The sequence below is a fragment of the Oryctolagus cuniculus genome, chromosome 9 (genome assembly GCF_964237555.1).
Source record: "Oryctolagus cuniculus chromosome 9, mOryCun1.1, whole genome shotgun sequence".
Classification (NCBI taxonomy): Eukaryota; Metazoa; Chordata; class Mammalia; order Lagomorpha; family Leporidae; genus Oryctolagus; species Oryctolagus cuniculus.
Genome location: NC_091440.1, coordinates 104,793,722 through 104,817,174, shown reverse-complemented (window position 1 = coordinate 104,817,174; position 23,453 = coordinate 104,793,722). Strand labels below are relative to the sequence as shown.

Here is a 23,453-nt window from a genome sequence, read left to right as displayed (position 1 = left end):
AAGGGTACATAAAATATGTTCAGTATTCTCAGTCCTGTTACTGTACGTATGCCAAATCAAATCCACAATGAGAAACCACTCTATTGGCTATAAGGAACCCAAAAATAATGTTGACAAGGATGTAGAGAAACAGAAATTCACATATTTGCTGGTGAGAATACAAAATGGTATAGTCTAACTTTGGAAAACCAGTTTTGTAATTGAAGAACTTATACTTTTCACTCCTTGTTTTCCACCCAAGAGAAATGAAAACAAATATTTATATGTTAGTATCCATAGTAGCACTACTCATAATTACTAAAAAACAATGGAAACCATCAAAATGTCTATTGAATGATGAATGAACAAACAAAAGGTGTGTATCAGGATAATGAAATACTACTCAGCAGCGAAAAGGAACTGAAGTATTGATAGATACCACAAAAAGTATGAACTTCAAAAACATTGTGGTATATGCATGGAGCTAGATGTAAGACCACTTATTTCACAGCCTCATCATGGAAAAGCAAGTCTACAATGGTAGAAGTAGGTTAATGGTCACTTGTTAATGAGAGGTAAAAGCTAGGTGATGTAAACAGGTAAGAGCCTGGAAAATTCTGAGATATAGAAATGAGGAGTCTCTAATACTATTAGATAATTTTGAATATTAAAGAATTATAGTGATTAAAACAGCATACCGCTGACCTGAGATGGGCAATGCAATGAAATATTATAGCTCAGAAAAAGAACCAAGGATGGATAGCCATTTGGAAGAAAATAAGAAATTGCATCCATACTTCATATCTTATATAAAAATGAATTCAAAATGGACTGAAGCCTTAAATATTTTAAAGCATTATAAAAGTACTAGAAGAAAATAAAACATGGGAAAGCTTTGTTAATTTTATATAATTGAGGATGTTTTCCAAAATATGACATGAAACCTATCAAAAATAAAAAGGAAAAATGCCTTAAATTTGACTAAATTGTATATGACAAAACCAAACTAAGATAAAAAAATTACCAACTGAAAGACCAAAGGAAAAACTTACACGTAATATCAAAAAGGCTGATTCCTTGTAATATATTAAATTCATACAAAACAGTTATACATCTTAATACAACCATTGGCAGAGGTTATGTACAAACAATTCATTCACAATAAAAGGGAAATTCAAATAGTTCTTTAACTATGCAAAGACATTCTCACTCCATACTTACGAGACAAATGTGAAGTAAAGGCAACATGGGGCAAACATCAAAAATTTAGTAGCCACTTTTGGTTAAAATGTGGGGAAACAATCACTCTCCTGTTGTTTTAACAGGTGGGCAAATTGGTACAAGCTCCTTGAAAGGCAACCTCGGAATACACATAAAATGTGTGCACATTCATGGTGATCTTGAAGTTCCTTTCTTAACTTTTTAGCACACACATTTGCACCTGTGCAAAATTATGTGTATTCAAGAATATTCAGTACAACACTGCTTGTAACACAAACTACTGTACCTGAAATGTCCATACACAGGGAATTGATTAAACAAGTAACAAACTTTTATAATGAAAGTAGTATGGAGCCATTAGAAAGAACGTGGCAGCTGTATATTTGCAGAAGTGTATATGTATGTATGTGTAATTATTTGAACATTTTTTATATGAGTACTGCTCGTGTATGCATAGATTCTCTGGAAGAATAAACAAGAAATTGAACAGAATGGTTTCTTTCTCACCAGAGGAAAATGGAATGGAGGATATGAATGAGGAAAAAATCCTTCATTTTCACTTTGCATCCTTTTGTACTTTTGGATTTTGAACTACACACACATACTACTTATTTAAAAATAAGTACAAATGTATTTACAGTGATTACACCGCTCACATGAACCCCAAGTGTCACTGGGTTCAGTCACCTGCATCAATATGAGATCATTTGTGCCCATTAAAACTCTCTCCTCTACCAAAAAATCATTTTTGGATAGTTTCTTAGGTATATACATCATCCAATTGTCCTAAAAATATGCTGATATTAGGTACACACCTATTCATTGGTTGAAGTTTGAATATGCTGCCCCCTCTGTTTCCCCATTCTTTTCCTTTAATAGCATCAATAACTGTATTTACCAGACTGGAAAAAGATGTGGTAGTGCATGTGTGTGCGTGTGTGTGCATGTGTGCAGAAAGGGCGGGGGATTGCAAGTCTACTTTCCCCACTTTAGATAAATACATTACAGACATTCCAATTCAAAATAATCTCAAACATATTATGTATGTTGCAGATGATGAATCTGACTTAAAAGATGGCTACAGAACAAAAGTGTTTTTCACACATTGCACACATGAAGGCTGTGTTGTGCCAAAATAGATGTTGTGCAGACTGGAGACCCCGTAAGGAGACAGAGCTTGGCAAGGGCCCTAGGGATACATCTGGTATTAGGACTTCATGTTCTGTCCTCCAGCCCAGATGGGAATGTACACACAAATCACCTGGATAATTAGCTAGAATGAAGACTAATATAATAGGTCTGGAGGGATTCTACACTTTTTACAAGCTCCCTGGTGATGCCAAGGCTGCTGGTCCATAGATTACCCTTTGAATAGCAAGTATAGTCTTGCTAAGACTAAAGTCAACATCATGCATTTTTTTTTAATTTAGACTTGGTATAGCTTAACCTGGATGTATATCATCCAGTGTCTTCTACTTATCAGATAAACCCAATTATGAGAGTTACCAATACCACTTATTAAACAAAGAATCTCACATCTTCTAGTTTCTATGAGGATGAATTTTTCTAAATAACCTCAGCCTCTTCAGCAACCCCTTAACTAACTGATAACAGCCACTGTTCAAGAGCAGACATTGAGAGATTCCCTCACCCCAGTATGAAGCAGCAACTTGGGGAAGTGTGCATGCTTTCTAGACTCAAACTTGGACTTGGGTGAGAAGTTCCACAGCTCCTCAGAGGCCTTTGGTGAAGAAGCAAGGACTTAGAGGGTACAATTACTTCTAACAGTAGTAACAGTGACAAGTTGGTTTCCCATTTCCCTGATTCTTGCATCTTAATTCTCAACTGATTTGGGACTTAGGGTGAGGGGATGTGGGGAATTGCTTATTGAATCCTTTGAAATGCCAACACCATCTAGACAACAAACTAAGAGGGTCATGTCATTTCAGAGAGCATAAATTCAGAAACTTTGTCACTGTAGCCAGTGCATCACAGGAGTGCTTCCCAACAGTTCCACTTCACTCTGTAGGTAATGCTGTCATATCCAAGTCAGCCTAAAACCCAGAGTTAAGCTGATTCCTTCAGTGCTTTTGTTGGAGGTTCTTGATCTGTGCCCTTACACCAATAAATTCAGAAAACAGAGAAAACCATCATTTCATCTCTCCCTTTGCTCATCCTCATGCTTCTTAATGGGTGAAATCTAAGTTTATGTTATCCATTATCTCTGCTGAGAGACATCATCTTAAATTCCTGCTGTTCCTATTCTATCCCTTCTGGGGGCTCTCTGCCTGTTCAGAAAGGAATCCCAAGTTAGCCCTTAGTAAAGACTTTCACACTCCTCTGAATGTTCATCCTTACCTTCTCCTGGATCCCTTCGTCATCACCAGCAAAGTACAAAATAGGGACATTGAGCTCAGAGGCAGCTACCCACTGAAGGACGGCTTGGAGTTGCTTGTTCTGAACTGTGTCAGTGAGGTTGTGATTGCTGACTATCACCTTGGGTGCACACCCTTCAAGGGGCTGCCCTGAGATACCTCTCAATTCATTATGGATTGCTTGATAGGCATTCTGCAGGAGAGCTTCTGCTGTCCCTGTGCCTTTGACTGGCAAACACTCATAGAGATTATCAGGGAAGGCAGAATTTGGCCTGCCGGCATCCCCAGACTTGTCTTCAGCTAGTTCTGCCAAGGGAGAGTCGCAAGACTTGGCAATTATGAGGCACAGCTTCATCACGGAGTCCATCAGGTGTTCTACCATCTGCCCATTCATGTGGCCATCCAGCTGGTTGGCAACCATCTTGGTCAGCCCAGAAAAGGCGCCCCCAGTCTCATCGCCTTCATTTAGTTTGATGGGAGAAGGTGTTACAGGTCTCTCACAGTGGCGACTACTTTCTTCCTTAGCTGGCTGTTCTGGCATCTTGGGTTCAGGGCTATTGTCACTCTTGAAAATGGTCTCCCCAAGTAAGTTCCGGATAAAATTGAAGAAGACACTCATGAGGTCCTTCTTTTCGGCTTGCTCTTGGTCACCAACCACATGAGGAATCTTAAGGCTGGACTCGTCAGGAACTACAGGGCACTTCTTGGTGGGAAGGTTGGTGCTGCCCGCAGCTTCCAGGAAGCTCTGTGCATCCATCCTTCCGCCCTGGGCGAGGTGGTATTGAATTAGAAGTAGAGCAGATACAATCAGGTCTTTGGCCCAGGAGTCTGACTCGTACATAAAATTCTCAGGTTGCTCTGGTTGATGCAGCAGGGGGCTGAGGGTGCAAGTATCCTGGGGAAACCCAAAAGGAATGTCTGGTGCAGGTTTATACTGTTTGTTGGGAGCTGAAAATGTTACATGCTCAAAACCTGGAGACTTACGTTCAAAACCTGGAGACTTACGTTCTAAACTTGGAGACTTACGTTCAAAACCTGGAGACTTGCATTCTTTCTGTTGACTTTTATGCCACATGGTCAGTCCCTCTTTGATAATGTGCTCACCCAGAGTCTCCGCACAAGTCTTCTCCTTCTCAGGCTTGGGGGCAGAATACATTTTTTCTCTCAACTTAGCTTCAGATCTCATTGCAAAGTTTACATTTCGGTTTCTAGGGTCACCCATTCCTTTCATGGACATGAGGGAATAACTCTCTTGCTTGTCCTTAGTTTTCCTGAGGTTCTCAGGAAATTTCTTGGTAAACATCACAGTGTATAGCTTACCCAGCATGGCATCCATGATGTCCGTGGCCTTTTGGCTTCCATGAGAGAAGAAGCTTCTTTTCACAGCTGAGACAAAGTCTGTATCAGTCATCAGGGTCCCTGTGACATTGTGGAGGTTCTTCATGAAGGAGTCAATGAGATCAGAGACCACTTCTTTGGCATGCTTGATCAGTACCTTCTTCAGCAGGATGGTGGCAATGGTTGTATCTTTCACCTGGATCCTCAGTGTCTTCATGATGGAGACCATCATGTCAGATACCACGCTATTAGCATAGGTCATGATCCCTTGACTAATGGAAGTTGTAAAGTCATCAGGCCTTTCCTGACCCCTAAACAGCTTCCTCTCTCCAGGTAACCTTCCACCCTCTCGGGCATCACCTGCATTACGAGACTCAAATACTTCCTTATAGAAGAAAGACTTCCGAGAAACAGGTTTGTCCTCTGCACCCTTGCTTTCCACGGTGCTCTCCTTGATCTTCAAAGTAGACTTCTTTTTCAAATTTGGGATATTGGATGATCCAGAGGCTCGGTCTCCAGAACCGGGAGCCTTGTCTGAGTCATTATTCTTGGAACATGCAGAGACGGTCTCATTCACCAGCTCGGATGCTACCTTACTCAGGCTTTTGGTGGGTGCAGGTTCATCCCCCATGTACAATGACTGATGAATGCATTTCTTTTCTGAACCATCAATCTTCTCATTGATCTCTTTGCGGGCCATAGCTATAACTAGATTTGTGAGGCGGTTGGCATAGAAGGAAACTTCATCCACTGATCTTCCATTGCCAGGTACGGCACCGGGGCCCTGGGCAGGACTCTCTTTGTGAGTTATCTCAAAATGAAATCTCCCTGGGCTGCCTTTGTTGGTGGTGTTGTAAGCATCCACAGAGAAACCTCTGTGTGGGTCTCCTATGTTGGTCGTTTCTTCGCCAAATGGTGATTCTCCAGGCTTGAACCGAACATCTTGGAACCCCGCTGTACTTTTTTCCAGGTCTCGGCGGAGCCAGCTGAGCACTCTGACAGGATCTTTTGAGACTTCCTTGAGAACAGACAAGGATTCATCTGACTATAACAAAGTAAAGATAGGGAAGGTTCAGGACAACCTCAAAAGGCAACCACAAGAACCATCGGCACCAACCCCCACCCCCGCAAGCTTGCTCTGTCATCACAAGAAGAGTAACCATTTACTGAGTGCTTACTATGTATCAGGAACTGCTCTAAGTATCTTAAGACTATTATCTCATGCAATATTGTTCTCATAACAAACTTGAATATTAGCTCTCATATTATCCTTGTGGTATGGACTAACACATTGAAGAACTGACTGGTTAAACTACTCATATGAAGTTATCCAGCTGATTGTTGATGAAGTAGGAATTCCAATCTAGGCAGTCTAACTCCAATGCCCATACTCTCAGCTATCACATTCTGTTGCTTCTCACAATATACAAGGTGTCTCCATGGAGAGATGGGCATTTGGAACAGAGGTTAAGACATGGCTTGGGATGCCTGCATCCCATTCTGGATTATCTGGGTTCAAGTCCAAGTTCTGCTCCTGATTCCAGTTTCCTGCTAATGCACACCCTGGGAGGAAGTAGGTAATGGCTCAAGTAGATAGGTCCTTGCCACCCATGTGGGAAAATGGGGTTGATTCCTGGCTTCTGATTTTGACTTGGCTCAGCCCTGGCTGTTGTGGGCATCTGGGGAATGAACTAGCAGATGAGAGTCCTCTCTCTCTTACTCTCTTTCTCTCTCCCTTTCACAATAAATAAAACAGTTAAATAAATTTGAAGAACTTTTGAAGTTTATGAAATATGTATCATGCAGAAATATGCATGAATTTCTAAATCTTTTTGCACTGAAATAAGCTTGTCCTTCAAACCGGCACCCATATGGGATGCTGGCACTGCAGACCGACGCTTTAACCCACTGCAGCACAGTGCCAGCCCCTCAAATATAGGTCTTTAAAAGGACTAATTTTGAATATGCAATTATTTCAATCTTCAAAATATACTTACTTAAAATATATTAAAAATGATGCAGATACATTATGGAATCATGGTTCCTAAAATGTAATTACTGTATATAATTTAAAATAATTGGTTAAACATGAAAAAAAAGAAATAATCTTGTCTTTTAATTCCACTTACATGAACCTTTAAAAGTACCTTAAGATCTCACAGTCATCAGATGTGTAGAATCAGCATTTAAACTGAATCAGTATACTTTGTCTTGTATTGACATTAATTGCTATTTTCACATTAATTGCTATTTTCTATGTGGCTTATCTCATTTTATTTAGGTCTCTTATTACAAACATAGTTTTTTTTATTTATTTCCTTTTTTTTTTTTTTTGACAGGTAGAGTTATAGATAAAGAGAGAGACAGAGAGAAAGATCTTCCTTCCGTTGGTTCACCCTCCAAATGGCTGCTACAGCCGGAGCTGCGCTAATCCAAAGTCAGGAGCCAGGTGCTTCTTCCTGGTCTCCCATGCGGGTGCAGGGCCCAAGCACTTGGGCCATCCTCCACTGCCTTCCTGGGCTAAAGCAGAGAGCTGGACAGGAAGAGGAGCAACTGGGACTAGAACCCGGCGCCCATCTGGGATGCCAGAGCTGCAGGCAGAGGATTAACCAAGTGAGCCATGGTGCTGGCCCCACAAACATAGTTTTCTAAAAAGGGAAAATTATATGTGATTAATCTCTTTGCTGGATAATTAATAACAGCACAGTCTGATATGCAAAATGGCTTTCAGTGGACTAGGTGACATCTCTTAACATGACTTATAACTGGGAAGTTATTATCTGTGGGCAATGTATTAGTTTTGTGTGATGGACACATTGATGTCTTTGATAGACATTAGAGGTGATAAGCACATGAACAAATGTACATGTCTCCATGTTATAATCTACGTGAGGAAACAACTCTTCACTGGAACATAGGATACAATAGGATGATGTATGCGAAAGTGACCTACTTGTCAAATGTAAAAAATTATCTGAGTTCATGTGTTTATCTGGGAATGACCATAAATACTGCTCATCTCTAAAAAATAATTTAGTATTTTTACTACTGCACAGTGTCCTACAATTACTAGCTCCTATGTGTTAAATGCTTATGTTTGCCAGGCACTGTGCTAAATGTTTTACATACATTATTATTTTTTTTTTTTTGACAGGCAGAGTTAGACAGTGAGAGAGAGACAGAGAGAAAGATCTTCCTTCTGTTGGTTCACCCCCAAAATGACTGCTCCGGCTGGCGCGCTGTGCAGATCCGAAGCCAGGAGCCAGGTGCTTCCTCCTGGTCTCCCATGTGGGTGCAGGGCCCAAGGACTTGGGCCATCCTCCACTGCCTTCCCGGGCCACAGCAGAGAGCTGGACTGGAAGAGGAGCAGCCGGGACAGAATTGGCGCCCCAACTGGGACTAGAACCCGGGGTACTGGCACCACAGGTGGAGGATTAGTCTAGTAGCCATCATACATTATTTTGTTTAATTCTACTACTCACACTTCAAAGGTAGGTTTTACTCTTGCAGTTACACAGGTAAGAAAACAGAAGCCTGGATAAGTTGAGTAATTTGGTTACCATCTCACAGTTAGTACATGATAGGGGCAAGTGTTCAAAGCCAGTTAATTTAAAAACAAGCTTTATGTGGGAAGCAGAGAGACAGATAGAGAACTTCTACTTGCTGGCCACTCCTCAAATGCCTGCAATGGTTAAGGCTGGACAGGGCATCAAGATGGAAATCAGCAACTCAATCCAGGTCTCCCCATGTGGGTGGCAGTAACCCAATTGCTTGAGCCATCATCTACTGCCTCCCAGAGCCTGCACTGCAGAAAGTTCTAGTCAGGAGCCAGAGTCAGAGACCAAACCCACATACTCTGATATGGAATGTAGGCGTCTTAATTGGTATCTTTTTTTTTTTTTTTTTTTTTTTTGACAGGCAGAGTGGATAGTGAGAGAGAGAGACAGAGAGAAAGGTCTTCCTTTGCTGTTGGTTCACCCTCCAATGGCCGCCGCGGCCGGCGCACTGCGCTGATCCGAAGCCAGGAGCCAGGTGCTTCTCCTGGTCTCCCATGGGGTGCAGGGCCCAAGCACTTGGGCCATCCTCCACTGCCTTCCCGGGCCACAGCAGAGAGCTGGCCTGGAAGAGGGGCAACTGGGACAGAATCCGGTGCCCCGACCAGGACTAGAACCCGGTGTGCCAGCGCCGCTAGGTGGAGGATTAGCCTATTGAGCCACGGTGCCGGCTTAATTGGTATCTTAAAAACTGGATCAAATGCCTGCCCTTCAGATCCACTCCCCACCATTGCAGTACCATATGTTTTTGATGACTTTGAAGGTTAGAGAAGCAGATGCACAAGCACTCTGTGGGGTTGAATTAAGGTTCCTATTAACCACATATGGTTAAGGGCCATAGTGCTTGGTTCAAAATTCTCCCAAATGGCTCTCCAAATTTGAATAGTTACTCTAGGGAAAATTTTGTGCTTCAGTGGAGAATACACATTGTCTATGGCATACCTTCCACATTATCAGATTATCTATAGCAGCAGATAACTGACAACAATGCAATATAATTCCTGTCTACACACAGATAACGAGAGCTTGACTGATTTCCTCTCCTCCTATAAAAATTTTCAGGTTTGTCCCCTTTTGTGTGTCCACTCCAGTATTTCTGATCTATATTATGTGTCTTTTGAGCCTCACCAGTTCCTCATTCACGAGTTAAAAAAGATCTGTGTCCATTTTGTACACGTATAATTATGAGGGTCATGATTGTATCCTTCTCTGAAAACTATCTTTTAATGGTTTTGGAAGTTTTCCACCAAGATACCCAACAGATTCACCCAAGGTCATCATAAGTGATGGGCATCATCAGGTGTGTCTTTTCTTGGTCCCCAGAGCGGTAATAGAACTTTCCAGACCTTCTATTTTCTTAGTTTCATTTTTGGTTTTAGTTTTGGTCCATTGATGGTCAATAATTACTGGTGACAGCAAAGATGGGGAGTTTTATTGTTTGATCATTGAGTAACTGCTCTCTTTTTCAAAAAATAATGGTGAGTTGAAACATTTTTATTTTTCAAAATATTTTCATTTTATTTATTTGAAAAGCGGAGTTACAGAGAGAGAGAGAGAGAGAAATCTTCCACCTGCTGGTTCACTCCCCAAATGGCCACAATGGCCAGTGCTGGGCCAGGCCAAAAGCCAGGAGCCAGGAACTTTACCCTGTTCTTCCACACGGGTAGCATTGGCCCAAGTATGTCATCATCCACTGCCTCCCAGCAATATTAGCAGGAAGCTGGATCAGAATTGGAGTAGCTAGGACTCAAACTCTGATATGAGATGCCAGCATTGCAAGCAGCTTAACCCACTGTGCCACCACACCGGCCCCTGGGTGATCTCTTTAATGGATCATTGATTTAAAGAGATGTATCCTCTGTTAGGTGAGAGACAACAGAAAATCTCTTTTGCTAGTATTTATTTTCTGGTCCACTATAAGCTCACTGAAGAATTCTGTGCCTACTTGGAAGAAGAGCTCTTTGGTATCTGGACAGTGAATTTTCTATTTCTGTGTTTACTTTTGATGCACAGCTGAAAGTTTAAAATGGAAGCTATAAACTGTCTTCATCAGTGTCTGTATCACTATGTGTGTCTGTAATTCAGAAAAGCACCAATATCTTTCCACTTCCAGATAATATTAGTAAATTATATTACAAGGTCTCTTAAAGAAACTCTATTCTGATTGGCATATATATATATACATATTTATGTAAATTGAATATTACTGAGATCCCTAGCAACTAAGGAAGTAGAACATCTAATATTTTAAAGATGCTATGAAAAAAGTATTTGTAGAAACTAGCAGAAACATTTTTTGAACTGAAGTTCAAGTCTGGGAAATCTTCAGCAAATGAAGCTAGTTTAATCATTTTATTTAATGAAAATAGGTATGACATTTTTAATTTATTAATGTTAAGTATAACACAAGTATAAATTTTTACATTACTGACATATTATTAATAAACTTTTTGTTTAAGATATGAAAAAATAAATTACTATGAAAAATTTTATTTCAAGCTACTATTGTTTCATAGTATATCAGTTTGATGATAACTTTATAACATTATGTAACTTAAAACACGGGATTGATATTGAGTGAGTTACTATATATTCATTGGATATATTTCTAAGTAAGACAAAATGCTGAAGCTTTGATAGCTAAGCATAAAGTTTGTACACTTTTGCTTCTTTCATGACTATAGACAGGCTGTATCTTTGAGTCTGTTTCTGAATGTGTTCACTTTTACCTTAGGTTGTACCTTAGATACACGGGACAGTAGGAAGTTGTCTTCGTGTGTGTTTATGAATTCTGCTGGTCTGTTGGTATGTGACAGTTCATAGTATAAACTACCACCCCTCCTCTCAGATACACCCCTCCCACCATCTTCCTTGTGGAATGGAATAGAAAATATTTTGGTTAGGGGTGGGTGTTTAGTGCAGTGGTTGGCATGCTTGCATCCTGTATCAGAGTGGCTGCTTTGAGTTCTGACTCCATTTCCCTTCTAGCTGCCTGCCAATGCACATCCTGGGAGGCAGCAATTGATGGCCCAAGTTCTGGGGTCCTTCACTCCCATATGGAGACCCAGATGGAGTTCCTAGCTCCTGGCTTTGACTTGGTCCAACCGGCTGTTGTGGCCATTTAGGGAGTGAATCAGCAAATGGAAGATATTTCTGTCTCTGTCTCTTTGCCTTGCAAAAAAAAAATTTCTTTAAAGTTCTGTGAAAATAGAACTAAAAGATAAGGTTATTAAAACATGGCAAGTGCTTTGGTTAAAAGTTATGATTAATACAGGTTGTTGAGATTACAATTAGGAACAAATAGGTTTAGAAAAACTTGTACACATGCTTATTTTTCTAGGGACTGCAGCTCAATCATGGTGGATTTGGCCTGACTTTCTAGTCTCAGGGTAGAAACTAATCGAAGCCTTAAAAAGTCTTTCATAGCCTCCTTATGAAAATTTCCAATAAAGTAAATTTGTGGATGCCTATCTAGTTGTTGAATGTACATAAAATAATCAGGCCAAATCTGATGAAACCAGTTTTTTGTCATCAAGAGTAATGTTACCTTGAGCTCATCTTTAATCAGAATGAAGGAGAAATTTTTCAGTAAAAAACTATATGCATTGTCTGTATATAAAGCATTGTCTACAACCAGCTACGTGACCTGATTCTTATTATGATTCTGTGGGAGCTGTATTGCAGCTCTGCGAACTGTAGGTAATTGAGAGCAATGCAAAATAATGGATGTTTGGTACAGTGGTAAAGACACTGGTTGGGATGCCCACATCCCATATTGGGGTGCCTGGGCTGAAGTCCTGGATTGGTCCCCAATTCCAGTTTTCTGCTGATGTGTACCTGGAAAGCAGCAGCTGGTGACTCAAGCTCTTGGGTCCCTTCCACCCCTGTGTCAAACGTGGATTCAGTTCCTGGCTCCTGGCTCTGACCTGGCCCAGCCCTTGCTGTCACCGGCAATTAGGGAGTGAACCAGTGGATAGTTTATCTCTGTCTCTTCATCTATGGCTTCTTTCTCTGTCTCTCTGCCTCTCAAATAAATAAATGATTTAAGAAGTGATTCTGTTCTGTCTGGTAGAAGCTGAGTTCAATTCCCCACTGTGGATGGGGATTATTTTCCTCCATTTGCACCATTCATTTTAATATTCTGGATTACAAATTCATCTTTAAAAAAACTCTCCTTTGACCTGGCTGTTAACACTTCACCAATTTCCTCTTAATGAGTTAAATAAAGTATTTAACATGCATTTGCTTTCATATCTGAATGGAACAGGAACATACGCCTATAAATAGGCAAGTTTCCGTAACTGGGCTGTAATATATACGGTATAGGAAAGCCTTATTATAATGAAGATATGGTATTTATTCTTTTATCTTTTTCAATTCTTTTCACAGAACATTAAAAAGGAAACAAAAGTAGAACCTTGCAATAAACTCTGCAGAACTGTGTTAGCTTGCTGTGTTTATCGGTTTTTATTGTCTGGTTTCTAAAATCTGAAATATGTGTACCCTGTATCTATTATTCCACTGGATTAACAAGAATTATTGTGAAAGTGGTTGCAGGTCATAGTAGCTAAGATTAAAAAACTAGGCCAGCGCTGCGGCTCAATAGGCTAATCCTCCGCCTTGCGGCGCCAGCACACTGGGTTCTAGTCCCTGTTGGGGCACCGGGTTCTAGTCCTGGTTGCCCCTCTTCCAGGCCAGCTCTCTGCTGTGGCCAGGGAGTGCAGTGGAGGATGGCCCAAGTGCTTGGGCCCTGCACCCCATGGGAGACCAGGAGAAGCACCTGGCTCCCGGCTTCGGATCAGTGTGGTGCGCCGGCTGCAGCGCACCAGCTACAGCAGCCATTGGAGGGTGAACCAACGGTAAAGGAAGACCTTTCTCTCTGTCTCTCTCACTGTCCACTCTGCCTGTCAAAAATTAAAAAAAAAATTAAAAAACTAAGCACCTGCATTTCCTCCAGGGCTGTCAATGAACACCCATCTCTGAAAACCCTCTGCCTCTTGTAACCTTTGTCTTCAGGATCCTGAGCAACTGGGAAAGAAGGATGCCAAACTGCTTCTGAATCAGGCGAATTTTCAAGTCCATTTAGAAGAATATAAGAAGGGTCAATGGCCCTAATTTCCTCTGCTTGCCTATCTTCTGTTTCAGCAGCTTAGTATAAGTCGACTATATACCTCCCTGTCCCATTTCTCCTCATCCAACTCAACTAAATGCCTTATACAATTTTCTCTGGTCACTGCCCAGTTTTTAAATACAGGCATTTTTTTAATGTTCACTTTTTTGTGTTTTTTTTTTTCATTTATTTGAAAGGCAGAGAGAGAGAGAGAGAGAGAGAGAGGCAGAGACAGAGACTCTTCCATCACTTGTTCACTCCCCAAATGCCTGTAAATAACCAGGGCGAGGCCAGGCTGAAGCTAGGAGCAGGGAGCTCCATCCAGGTCTCCCACCTGTGTGGCATGCTGCCTCCAGGAGGCATTAGCAGGAAGCTGTGGAGGTAGAGTAGCCAGAACTTGCTCCCTGGAACTCTGATGTGGGATGTGGGTACCAAGCAGTGTCTTAACGTGCTGTGCCCCAATGGCCACACCCACCTCCCATTTTGAAATGATCCATTCTTTAAGCATCTGCAGCAATTGTCCAGAAAATCTATTTGGCACATAGTCATGAACCCTTTTTTGTTAATGTCCAACTATTATTTAAAGCTCTTAAATTATATTTATATTGTCATGTATGAGTGATACAATTCATGGAGGCAGAAAATATTTTGTTATTTTTTGCATCTCTCATTGTGCTGCTCATTTAGTGAAAATCAAAGGATTTTTGTTTCTTTGGCCTCCCATTGAAACTGATCTGCCTTTTTTTTCCCCTCAAAATGAAAAGACAGAGATATATATAAGATTAAGTAGAAGCAGTCTTAGTTGGCCTTTCTAGTCATTGGATATTGACTAAGTATATGTGTTAATACCTTGTATAGATCTGTGTTTTCTTTTAGGCTAAATATAGATAGACCAAGTAGATTTTAGACAAAAGACAATGGGTCATCCAATTGGTGTTTAATAGATGTTTTTAAGATAATTAATTGAGAATAGAAAGAGAGAGACAGCAACAAACAGTGCATTCCTATACACTGGTTCGTTCTCTAAAATGCCTGGAATGGCTTGGGCTTGGTCAGGCTGAAGCCAGGAACTGGGAATTCAACCCAGGTCTCTTATGTGGTTCTGGCAGGGACACAAGCACATGAACCCTTACCTGCCGCCTCCCAGGATGCTCATTAGTAAGAAGCTTAAGTCAGGAGCAGAGCCAGGACTCAAGCCCAGGTATTCCAATGCATTCCAACTGGTGTTTTAACAACTATGCCTAATCTCCAATTCTTTCATTTTTTTAAAAAAGAAGTAAATAAGAGAAAGTGACAGACAGAGGTAGCTCTTACCTGCTGGTCTGCTCCACAAATGCCTGCAATGGCTGGGGCAGGGTGGAGTGGATGGCTGAAACTGGGAGTTTTGAACTCAAACCAGGTCTCTCCCATAGGTGGCAGGGACCCAATTACTTGAGCCATCACTGCTGCCTCTCAGGGGCTGCGTTTTCAGGAGACCGGAGTCAGGAGGTGGAGTTGGATATCCAACCCATGTATTCTGGTGTGGGACACAGGTATCCCAACTGGCATCTTAACTGCTGGGCTAAAGGCCTGCCCCTGACAAATGCTAATACTGAAGATATGAATTAAAGTGCTGATTCCGTTTGATTAGGAGGTCCTTAAAAGGTGAGAATTTTGCCCAATTTTATATTTCTGACCCTAACACTGAGCACAGGTCTCGGCCAGTTATTAATTTATTACCTCTCACTCTAAATTCACCCTTTGCCTCCCTTTGGGATACCAGAACTCGATCTTTTAAACATATTTCCTTTGGCAGTAGAGGACACAGGAGGAGCACGGCACAGCTATGGCGAGAGGCAGTGGCTTCCATCTAGCCCTACTGCATCCTTTGTGGAGCTTCCTGTGGCAGGAAGAAACTGGAAGAGCCTTGGGTGAGGGAGAGGGAACTTCTGTGAATTCCAAGTTTCTTCTTTTGTACCACTTTCAGTCTAGGGATAGTAACTGCCATCTGCATTTGGCGTTTCTGGAACTCCTGGAGTCCTCTTTTATGCCCTCTGGGAGTTAAGTAGTCAATGTCAATGATTTCTTCCTAATAACTGGTATGTTTTCCATATTCTCACTGGACCCTAATGGATACAGTGCCTGATACTAAGTATTTAATAAATGTCTGTTGAATGATGAAGGCACAATGACAATGTTATTGAAAGTTCAGAGTTCTGAGCATTTTAAGGCATTTCACATTTCAGAAAATATATTCTATAAGCCCTAAATACATTTACTTTAGATACCTGTCTGTTGGAAAATGAAACAAAATTTTACAGCTCTAATATATTTGCTTCTTGAATTAAGAGTATATTCTTGGGGCCGGTGCTGTGGCGCAGTTGGTTAACGCCCTGGCCTGAGGCACCAGCCTCCCATATGGGTGCCGGTTCTAGTCCCAGTTGCTCCACTTCTGATCCAGCTCTCTGCTGTGGCCTGGAAAGCAGTAGAAGATGGCCCAAGTCCTTGGGCCTCTGCACCCATGTGGGAGACCCGGAAGAAGCTCCTGGCTCCTGGCTTTGGATCGGCGCAGCTCCAGCTGTTGCAGCCAACTGGAAAGTGAACCATCGGATGGAAGACCTCTCCCTCTGTCTCTACCTCTCTCTGTGTGTAACTCTGACTTTCAAGTAAATAAATAAATCTTTTTTAAAAAAAGAGTATATTCTCCTGCCAAAGATATACACAGGATAGACATTTTTAAAAAAAACACTATAGATGGATGGGGCTGGCACTGTGGCACAGTGGGTTAAAGCTCTGGCCTGAAGCGCCAGCATCACATATGTACGCTGGTTTGAGTCTTTGAGTCCTGGCTGCTCTACTTCCAACTCAGATCTCTGCTATGACCTGGGAAAGCAGAAGGTGGCCCAAGTCCTTGGGTCCCTGCACCCCCATGGGAGACCTGGAAGAAGCTCCTAGCTCCTGGCTTTGGATTGGCACAGCTCTGGCCGTTGTGGCCATCTGGGGAGTGAACCAGCAGATGGAAGACCTATCCCTCTGTCTCTACCTCTCTCTGTAACTCTTTCAAATAGATAAAATAAATCTAAAAAAATAACCCACTGTAGATGTAAATTTTTGTTATAGAGGAACTAACTTTTCTTCCAAGAACTCCATCTTCAAAAATAAGAGATGCCTAGTGGGGACACCCCCACATATTTCTGGTGTGAAAAAGAGGTTGAACCTTACCATTTTCCAGTCCTGGGTCTGGTTGTCTCCAGGTGAATAGACATCAACTTTGCATACTCCATTTTGGCTTTGTAACCAGTCCACCCTCTCTGACATCTGGAAATAGAAAAACAAAATGAGGAAGGTTCATCACAAGGGCGGATTATATGAATGTAAAGAAGTAAGGTGAATGGTGGAGGTGTGAAAAATCAGAGCAATGCTGGCTGGCGCCACGGCTCACTAGGCTAATCCTCCACCTGCTGCACCAGCACCCTGGGTTCTAGTCCCGGATGGGGCGCCGGTTCTGTCCCGGTTGCTCCTCTTCTAGTCCAGCTCTGTGGCCTGGGAAGGCAGTGGAGGATGGTCCAAGTGCTTGGGCCCTGCACCTGCATGGGAGACCAGGAGGAAGCACCTGGCTCCTGGCTTTGGATCGGCCCAGTGCGCCAGCCGTAGTGGCCATTTGGGGAGTGAACCAACGGAAGGAAGACCTTTCTGTCTCTCTCACTGTCTCACTCTGCCTGTCAAAAAGAAAAAAAAAATCAGAGCAATGATTTCATTGGAGACCTGACCTGAGAGCTACTTTAGACTCACTGAACTCTGGATATCTGGGTCCTCAGCTCTCAACTGCCAAATATTTCTCTTTTTTTTTAATTTTTATTTATTTATTTATTTTTTGGACAGGCAGAGTAGATAGTGAGAGAGAGAGACAGAGAGAAAGGTCTTCCTTTACCGTTGGTTCACCCTCCAATGGCTGCCGTGGCCGGTGCGCTGTGGCCGGCGCACCACTCTGATCCGATGGCAGGAGCCAGGTACTTATCCTGGTCTCCCATGGGGTGCAGGGCCCAAGCACTTGGGCCATCCTCCACTGCACTCCCTGGCCACAGCAGAGAGCTGGCCTGGAAGAGGGGCAACCGGGACAGAATCCGGCACCCCGACTGGGACTGGAACCCGGTGTGCCGGCGCCGCAAGGCGGAGGATTAGCCTAGTGAGCTGTGGCGCCGGCCCCCAAATATTTCCGGCCCCCAAATATTTCTTATACAAGTTTGCATCTCTAGTGTTGAGGCTAGTGCCTGGTACATGCTGCAGGTGCTTGATACATATTAGTTCTGTGAATGAATATCAGCGGCCATGTCTTACTCTTTGTGTGTGTGTGTGTGTGTGTGTGTGTGTTTAAAGATTTATTTATTTGTTTGAAAGGCAGAGTTAGAGAGAGAGAGAGAGAGAGAGAGAGAGATCTTCTATCTGCTGGTTTACTTCCCAGATGGCTGCAAAGCTAGAGCTGCACTGATCTGAAGCCAGGAGCCATGAGGTTTTTCTGGGTCTCCCACATGGGTGCAGAAGCCCAGAGACTTGGGCCATCTTCTACTGCTTTCCCAGACCATAGCAGAGAGCTGGATCGGAAGTGGAGCAGCTGGGACTTGAACTGGCATCCATATGGGATGCCGGCATGACAGGTGGCAGCTTTACCCGCTACGCCACAGCGCTGGCCCCATTCTTTGTGTTTTATTGACCATATCCACTCCCCTGGATTCTCAGTAGATGCTTAAAATTCAACGTGACAAAAGTAGGATTAATTTACATCTCCCTTGCCTGTTCTTGTCCCTGCCAGTTTATTTTTATATCAAAGAAATAGATGTTTTATTTTTAGTTAATTTCTAGAGCACTATCTCATTCATACTGGCAGTGTCTAGTATCTCTTCTTTAAGACCAATCCCTTCTCCAATTAGCCAAGGGTCCTTGGGGAATTCTCAGTCTCCATAGCAACATGAGAACAGCGATGTCACATGAACCATCCAATGTCCACAGATGCAGTGTACCCTTGCTGATGTAGATTCTTTCACACTCTGCTCTATCCTCCACTCGGAGTGAGGGCACCACCATATGCCTGGCCTTCTGAGCCAGGAAGCTGAGATGCGTTTTAGCTGCCTTCTACCCCAAGCTGCTTTCTATCCACTATCTTCTCCCAGCTGTAGCCATTTTTCTTCAAATGGATTGCTTGTATTTGCTGCTCCCGTTACCTCATCTCCCAACTGAGTATCACAGTCCCTATTCCATGTACTTCCTTGGCCTTTGGCCTTAGTCTCATCAATTTTCTACAATACTGCATCTTAGTAGTCTGAAGCAAAATCAACTGTCGTGATAACTTAAGAGCCATCCACTGATAATCTGAAAGTATGAGAAGTTTCTCTTTCCCTCTTTGTTCTGTGCCAGTCATTCATTTCTAGGTTTCTACACTGAGATTTTCCTTCCTTCATCACAAACATTCCCAGATCTGTACTGCTTAGTAAGGAAAGTAGAATAAGATGGCCCATTTTTCCTCCCTAATATCCCAAACATCTTCACAAAACAATCATATAACACTATATTTTGATTCCAACAAAATATGAGACTATTTTATAGTAAAGCCCAATATCTTATCCTAATTTTTACACTGCAATTGAGTTTTATAAAGAATTCCTTGGGGTGGGGCAGTGCTGTGGCGTAGCAGGTAAAGCTGCTGCCTGCAGTGCTGGCATCCCATATGGGTGCAGGTTCCAGTCCCGGCTGCTCCACATCTGTTCCAGCTCTCTACTATGGCCTGGAAAAGTAATGGAAGATGGCCCAAGTCCTTGGGCCCCTGCACCTGCGTGAGAGACCCAGAAAAAACCCCTGGCTCCTGGTTTTGGATCAGCACAGCTCTGGCCATTGTGGCCATCTAGGGAGTGAACCAGTAGATGGAAAACCTCTTTCTCTCTCTCTGACTCTGCCTCTCTGTAACTATGCCTTTCAAATAAAATCTTAAAAAAATTCCTTGAAATAAATGGAACATTATTAGGAGATGAGCATCTACTTAAATGGAAATATCTGATTTTTTGTTTATAAAAAACAGTTTATTAGGGTATGCCATACAATATGCCCACTCAGGGAGTACAATTCCATGGCTTTTAGCCTATTCACAGATCTGTGCAAGCAGCACCACAATCAACTGTGGAACATTTTCATTACCCAAAATGGATTTCCTCTTCTTTTTTTTTTTTAATGATTTTTAAAAATTTATTTGACAGGTATAGTTATAGGCAGTGAGAGAGACAGACAGAAAGGTCTTCGTTCTGTTGGTTCACCCCCAAATGGCCACTAACAGCTGGAACTGTGCTGATCTGAGGCCAGGAGCCAGGTGCTTCTTCCTAGTCTCCCATGCGGATGCAGGGGCCCAAGCACTTGGGCCATTCTCCACTGCCCTCCCAGGCCACAGCAGAGAGCTGGACTGGAAGAGGAGCAACTGAGACTAGAACCAGCGCCCATATTGGATGCCGGCGCTGCAGTGGGAAGATTAACCAAGTGAGCCACGGTGCTGGCCCCTGGATTTCCTCTTAAGTACAGTCTCCTGGTGACAAAGTCCTTGGCTTTGTTTGTCTAAACCCATCTTGTAAGATATTTTCTCTGGGTGTGGATTCTAAGGTGATACTTTTCTGTCATTGCAGTTAACATTCGTTGTAGCTGAGACAACTACTGCTGTCTGTATCCTTGCAGGGTAGGGTGGCTTCCCTCTAGCTGAGGTCTTTTTGTTCTATGATTTTATCAGAATGTGACTAGGTCTGCATGATTTTAAATAGGTCTGTAACCTGACAGTCCTCCCTTCAGGAGGTAGAACCCATCTCTTCTCCCTGTGAGCATGGCTGAACAGACTCTTCTAACAACCAGAGTATCACTCTCAGGACCATGCCCTAACAAGGCCCTACAGTACCTCCTGCTTTCTTAGATGGCCACTCTGGGAGAACCAGCTGCCACGTCACAAGAACACCCAGCAACCCCATCTTGGGAGCCTTTAGATGACTGGAGCCTCCCAAGAGACTCCCCGCTGGAGCCATCCAGCAAAGTCACTCCTGACTCCTAACACAAAGAAATGGCAAGATCACAGTAGTGATTTTAACCAGCTGAATTTTGGAGGATGGTGTATGCAGCAACAGAATGTGGAACCATTTTAACTAATTTACAGAACTAGAATAAATGTAAAAAAAAAAACCTGCACAGAACATGTATGTGATAGCGCAATGAATGTGCCTAAGGTAAAAGTACCCATTTAATCACCACTAAGATCAAGAAACAGCATATGGATATAGACTTCTATTTATTGTTATTTTTTTGCTGTGCAAGGTGCTGGTCTTCTTGGATCTGTGGATTGATTTTCAGCAGTCCTGGAAAGTTCGCAGCCACTGCTTTTTTAGTTTTGCCTCGGCCATTTTTGCTTTTTTTCCTCTGGGAGCTCCCATCCCATGTTGCATAGGATTTTCTCACTCTATCCTCATCATTTCTCAGCTTATCTGCTTATCTTTACACTAATCTGCTTATTTTGCTGGGCTGCATTCTGGAAAATTTCTTCAGATCTGGTTTTCCACTAACCTACTGTCTCTTCAGCTTTGTCTAATTCACAGACATAGCGGTATTTTTTTATTTCTAGATCATCAGTCTTGTTCTTTTTCAAACTTACTCATTTTTATCTTTTTTTAAAAAAGATTTATTTATTTGGAAGGCAGGATGAAAGAGAAAGAGAGGGAGGGAGGGAGAGAGGGAGGGAGGGAAAGAGAAAGTCGGAGAGAGAGAGAAACTCTACTCACTGGTTCACCCCCTAAATGGCCACAACAGTTGGGGTTGGACCAGGCCAAAGCCAGGAGCCGAGCCAGGGACTCCATCTAGATCCTCCATGTGGGTGGCAGGGACTTGAGTACTTAAGTCCTTATTTGCTGTTTCGCAAGTACATTAGCAGGAAGCTGGATTGGAAGCAGAGCAGTCAGGACCCAAATCAGCACTTTGATATGGGATGTGAGGGAAATATTTGTTTTAAGGATTTTGGACTATGGTGGGGGTAGACAGCTACATTCAAAATAAAATCGACACATAAGACACTGGTTAGGATGCTCACATTCCATATTGGAGTATCTAGTTTGGAGTGCTGGCTCTACTCCTGATTCCAGCTTCGTGCTAATATGTACCCTGGAAGGCAGCAGGTGGTAAATGAATAGTTAGGTCCCTGCCACTCGCATCTGAGATAGGGAATGAATTGCGAACTCTTTGTTTTGGGAGCTGTTGCAGGTGTTTGGGGAGTGAACTAGCTGGTGGGAGCTCTGTCTGTCTGCCTCTCTCTGTGTCTCTCTGCCTCTCAAATAATTTCAAAAGTTAAATCAACACAAATTAAAGACAGATTAAGCATGCTTTAAACTTACATATGAGGATATACTATTTTTGTTAAACAAAATATTAAAAGGAAAATGTAAAATCCTTTAAGAGCTGTTTCCTCTTTGCTCCCACAAGGATGAACAACCAGTTTCACATTCCAATCATTGATTCAGTTTAATAAGCTAAGGAGATAGGGTTTTTTTTTTTTTAACTTTTATGGATACAGTAATATAACAGATATCATGAGTAAACAATGGGTTTTCCACCATGGCTAGATCTTAGGATCACCAAGAGAACTATGTAAAGATACTGAATCTGAGTTACATCCCCAGAAAATCTTATTTCAATGTTTTTAGGTTCAGAAAACTTGAGTATTAAATTTCTTAAAAGCTTGCTGGGTGATTCTAATGTATAGCCAGCATTGAGAATTCCTGGGCCAGGACTTACCTGGGAAGACCCTCCTGAAAAGCCTGGCCAGTTCCAGACTGGGAATTACTTACTCTTCTTTAAAATTTTTCTGAGAAAATCTACCTAACCTCCTTTGATATTTTATTTAATGTTATTGCTTTAACACAGAAGTTGTTAAAGCTATAAAGTTAAACTCTGTATTGGCCTCAGCAGTTCATTATGATATAAAAGTATTTTTATGTTCATGAAAAAAGGAATTGATAGCACTGCTACTCAACCAAAGAATGGGAAGACTTAGAGGAAGGTTGTTCTAAATTGTTGACAGTGAAGGAGCCAGAAACGTGTCTCTTAATCTCATTTCAATTTCATCCTGATGAGTTACTTCTAATAAAAAAATAGCAAAATCAATAGGCTCTACTGCCCTATTTGAGCTCTATACCACAATTAAAAAGGATGAAAATTGAGCACAAAAGACAAGGAAATGACGTGATCACTTACTCTTGCTGAGGGCAGGTTCTGAGAAATGAGGAAAGCTCTTGATTAACCCGTTGTTGTCTTCACTATCCCTATGTTTACCCACCCCTCCTGCCATGTAATATCAGGAATCTGCAATGCAAGGACAAACACAAAAGGGGACTAATTTTGTATTTGAAATTTAATTACTCTTATTATTACATAATGATGTTGATTTTCTCATTATTTTCACATGCATACATAGGTGATGAGCACAAAATAACATTCAAATTTCATAGGGGGATTTCACATCTGATCTTGTACCTTCTGAAAGTTCCCAGATGACAAAAAAGGTTGTTCTTTCTGGTCAATAACTTCTTAACTACTGTTAGTCTCCACTTCTGAATCATTGGTATACAGGCTTATTTAACTATGAGGACATTGCAAAGTTTATATGCTAATCTCAAACTTGCTTGAACAGAAAGTTAGAAATAAAAAGGTGGAGTGGAGAAAAACAGCCTTGACTTCACTGATCTTAAAACACTTTAAAAGTATTCCTTTAAGAGAGACACACATCCTCATGTTACGAAGGGAGTTCATGGTTAATGTCTTCCAGAATCTTATACTATCTCTACCAAGACATTTCAGTAGATGATAAGCTATTATATTCTTACCTAGGTA

The 23,453-nt window shown here is 42.0% G+C and overlaps 1 protein-coding gene across 4 annotated transcripts in view; it reads right to left on the bottom strand.

Moving 5' to 3' along the window:
• AKAP3 (A-kinase anchoring protein 3) overlaps window positions 1-23,453 on the bottom strand; it is a 38,511-nt gene that overhangs the window by 10,286 nt on the left and 4,772 nt on the right. For all 4 annotated transcript variants that reach the window (XM_051850200.2, XM_008259710.4, XM_008259709.4 and 1 more), the window contains 3 exons: window positions 22,818-22,925; window positions 16,779-16,874; window positions 3,559-5,958 (listed from right to left, as the gene is read on the bottom strand). In XM_051850200.2, coding sequence (XP_051706160.1) covers window positions 3,559-5,958; window positions 16,779-16,874 — 2,496 coding nt within the window. In that variant the 5' untranslated portion in view covers window positions 22,818-22,925. The remainder of the gene's footprint in view (window positions 1-3,558; window positions 5,959-16,778; window positions 16,875-22,817; window positions 22,926-23,453) is intronic.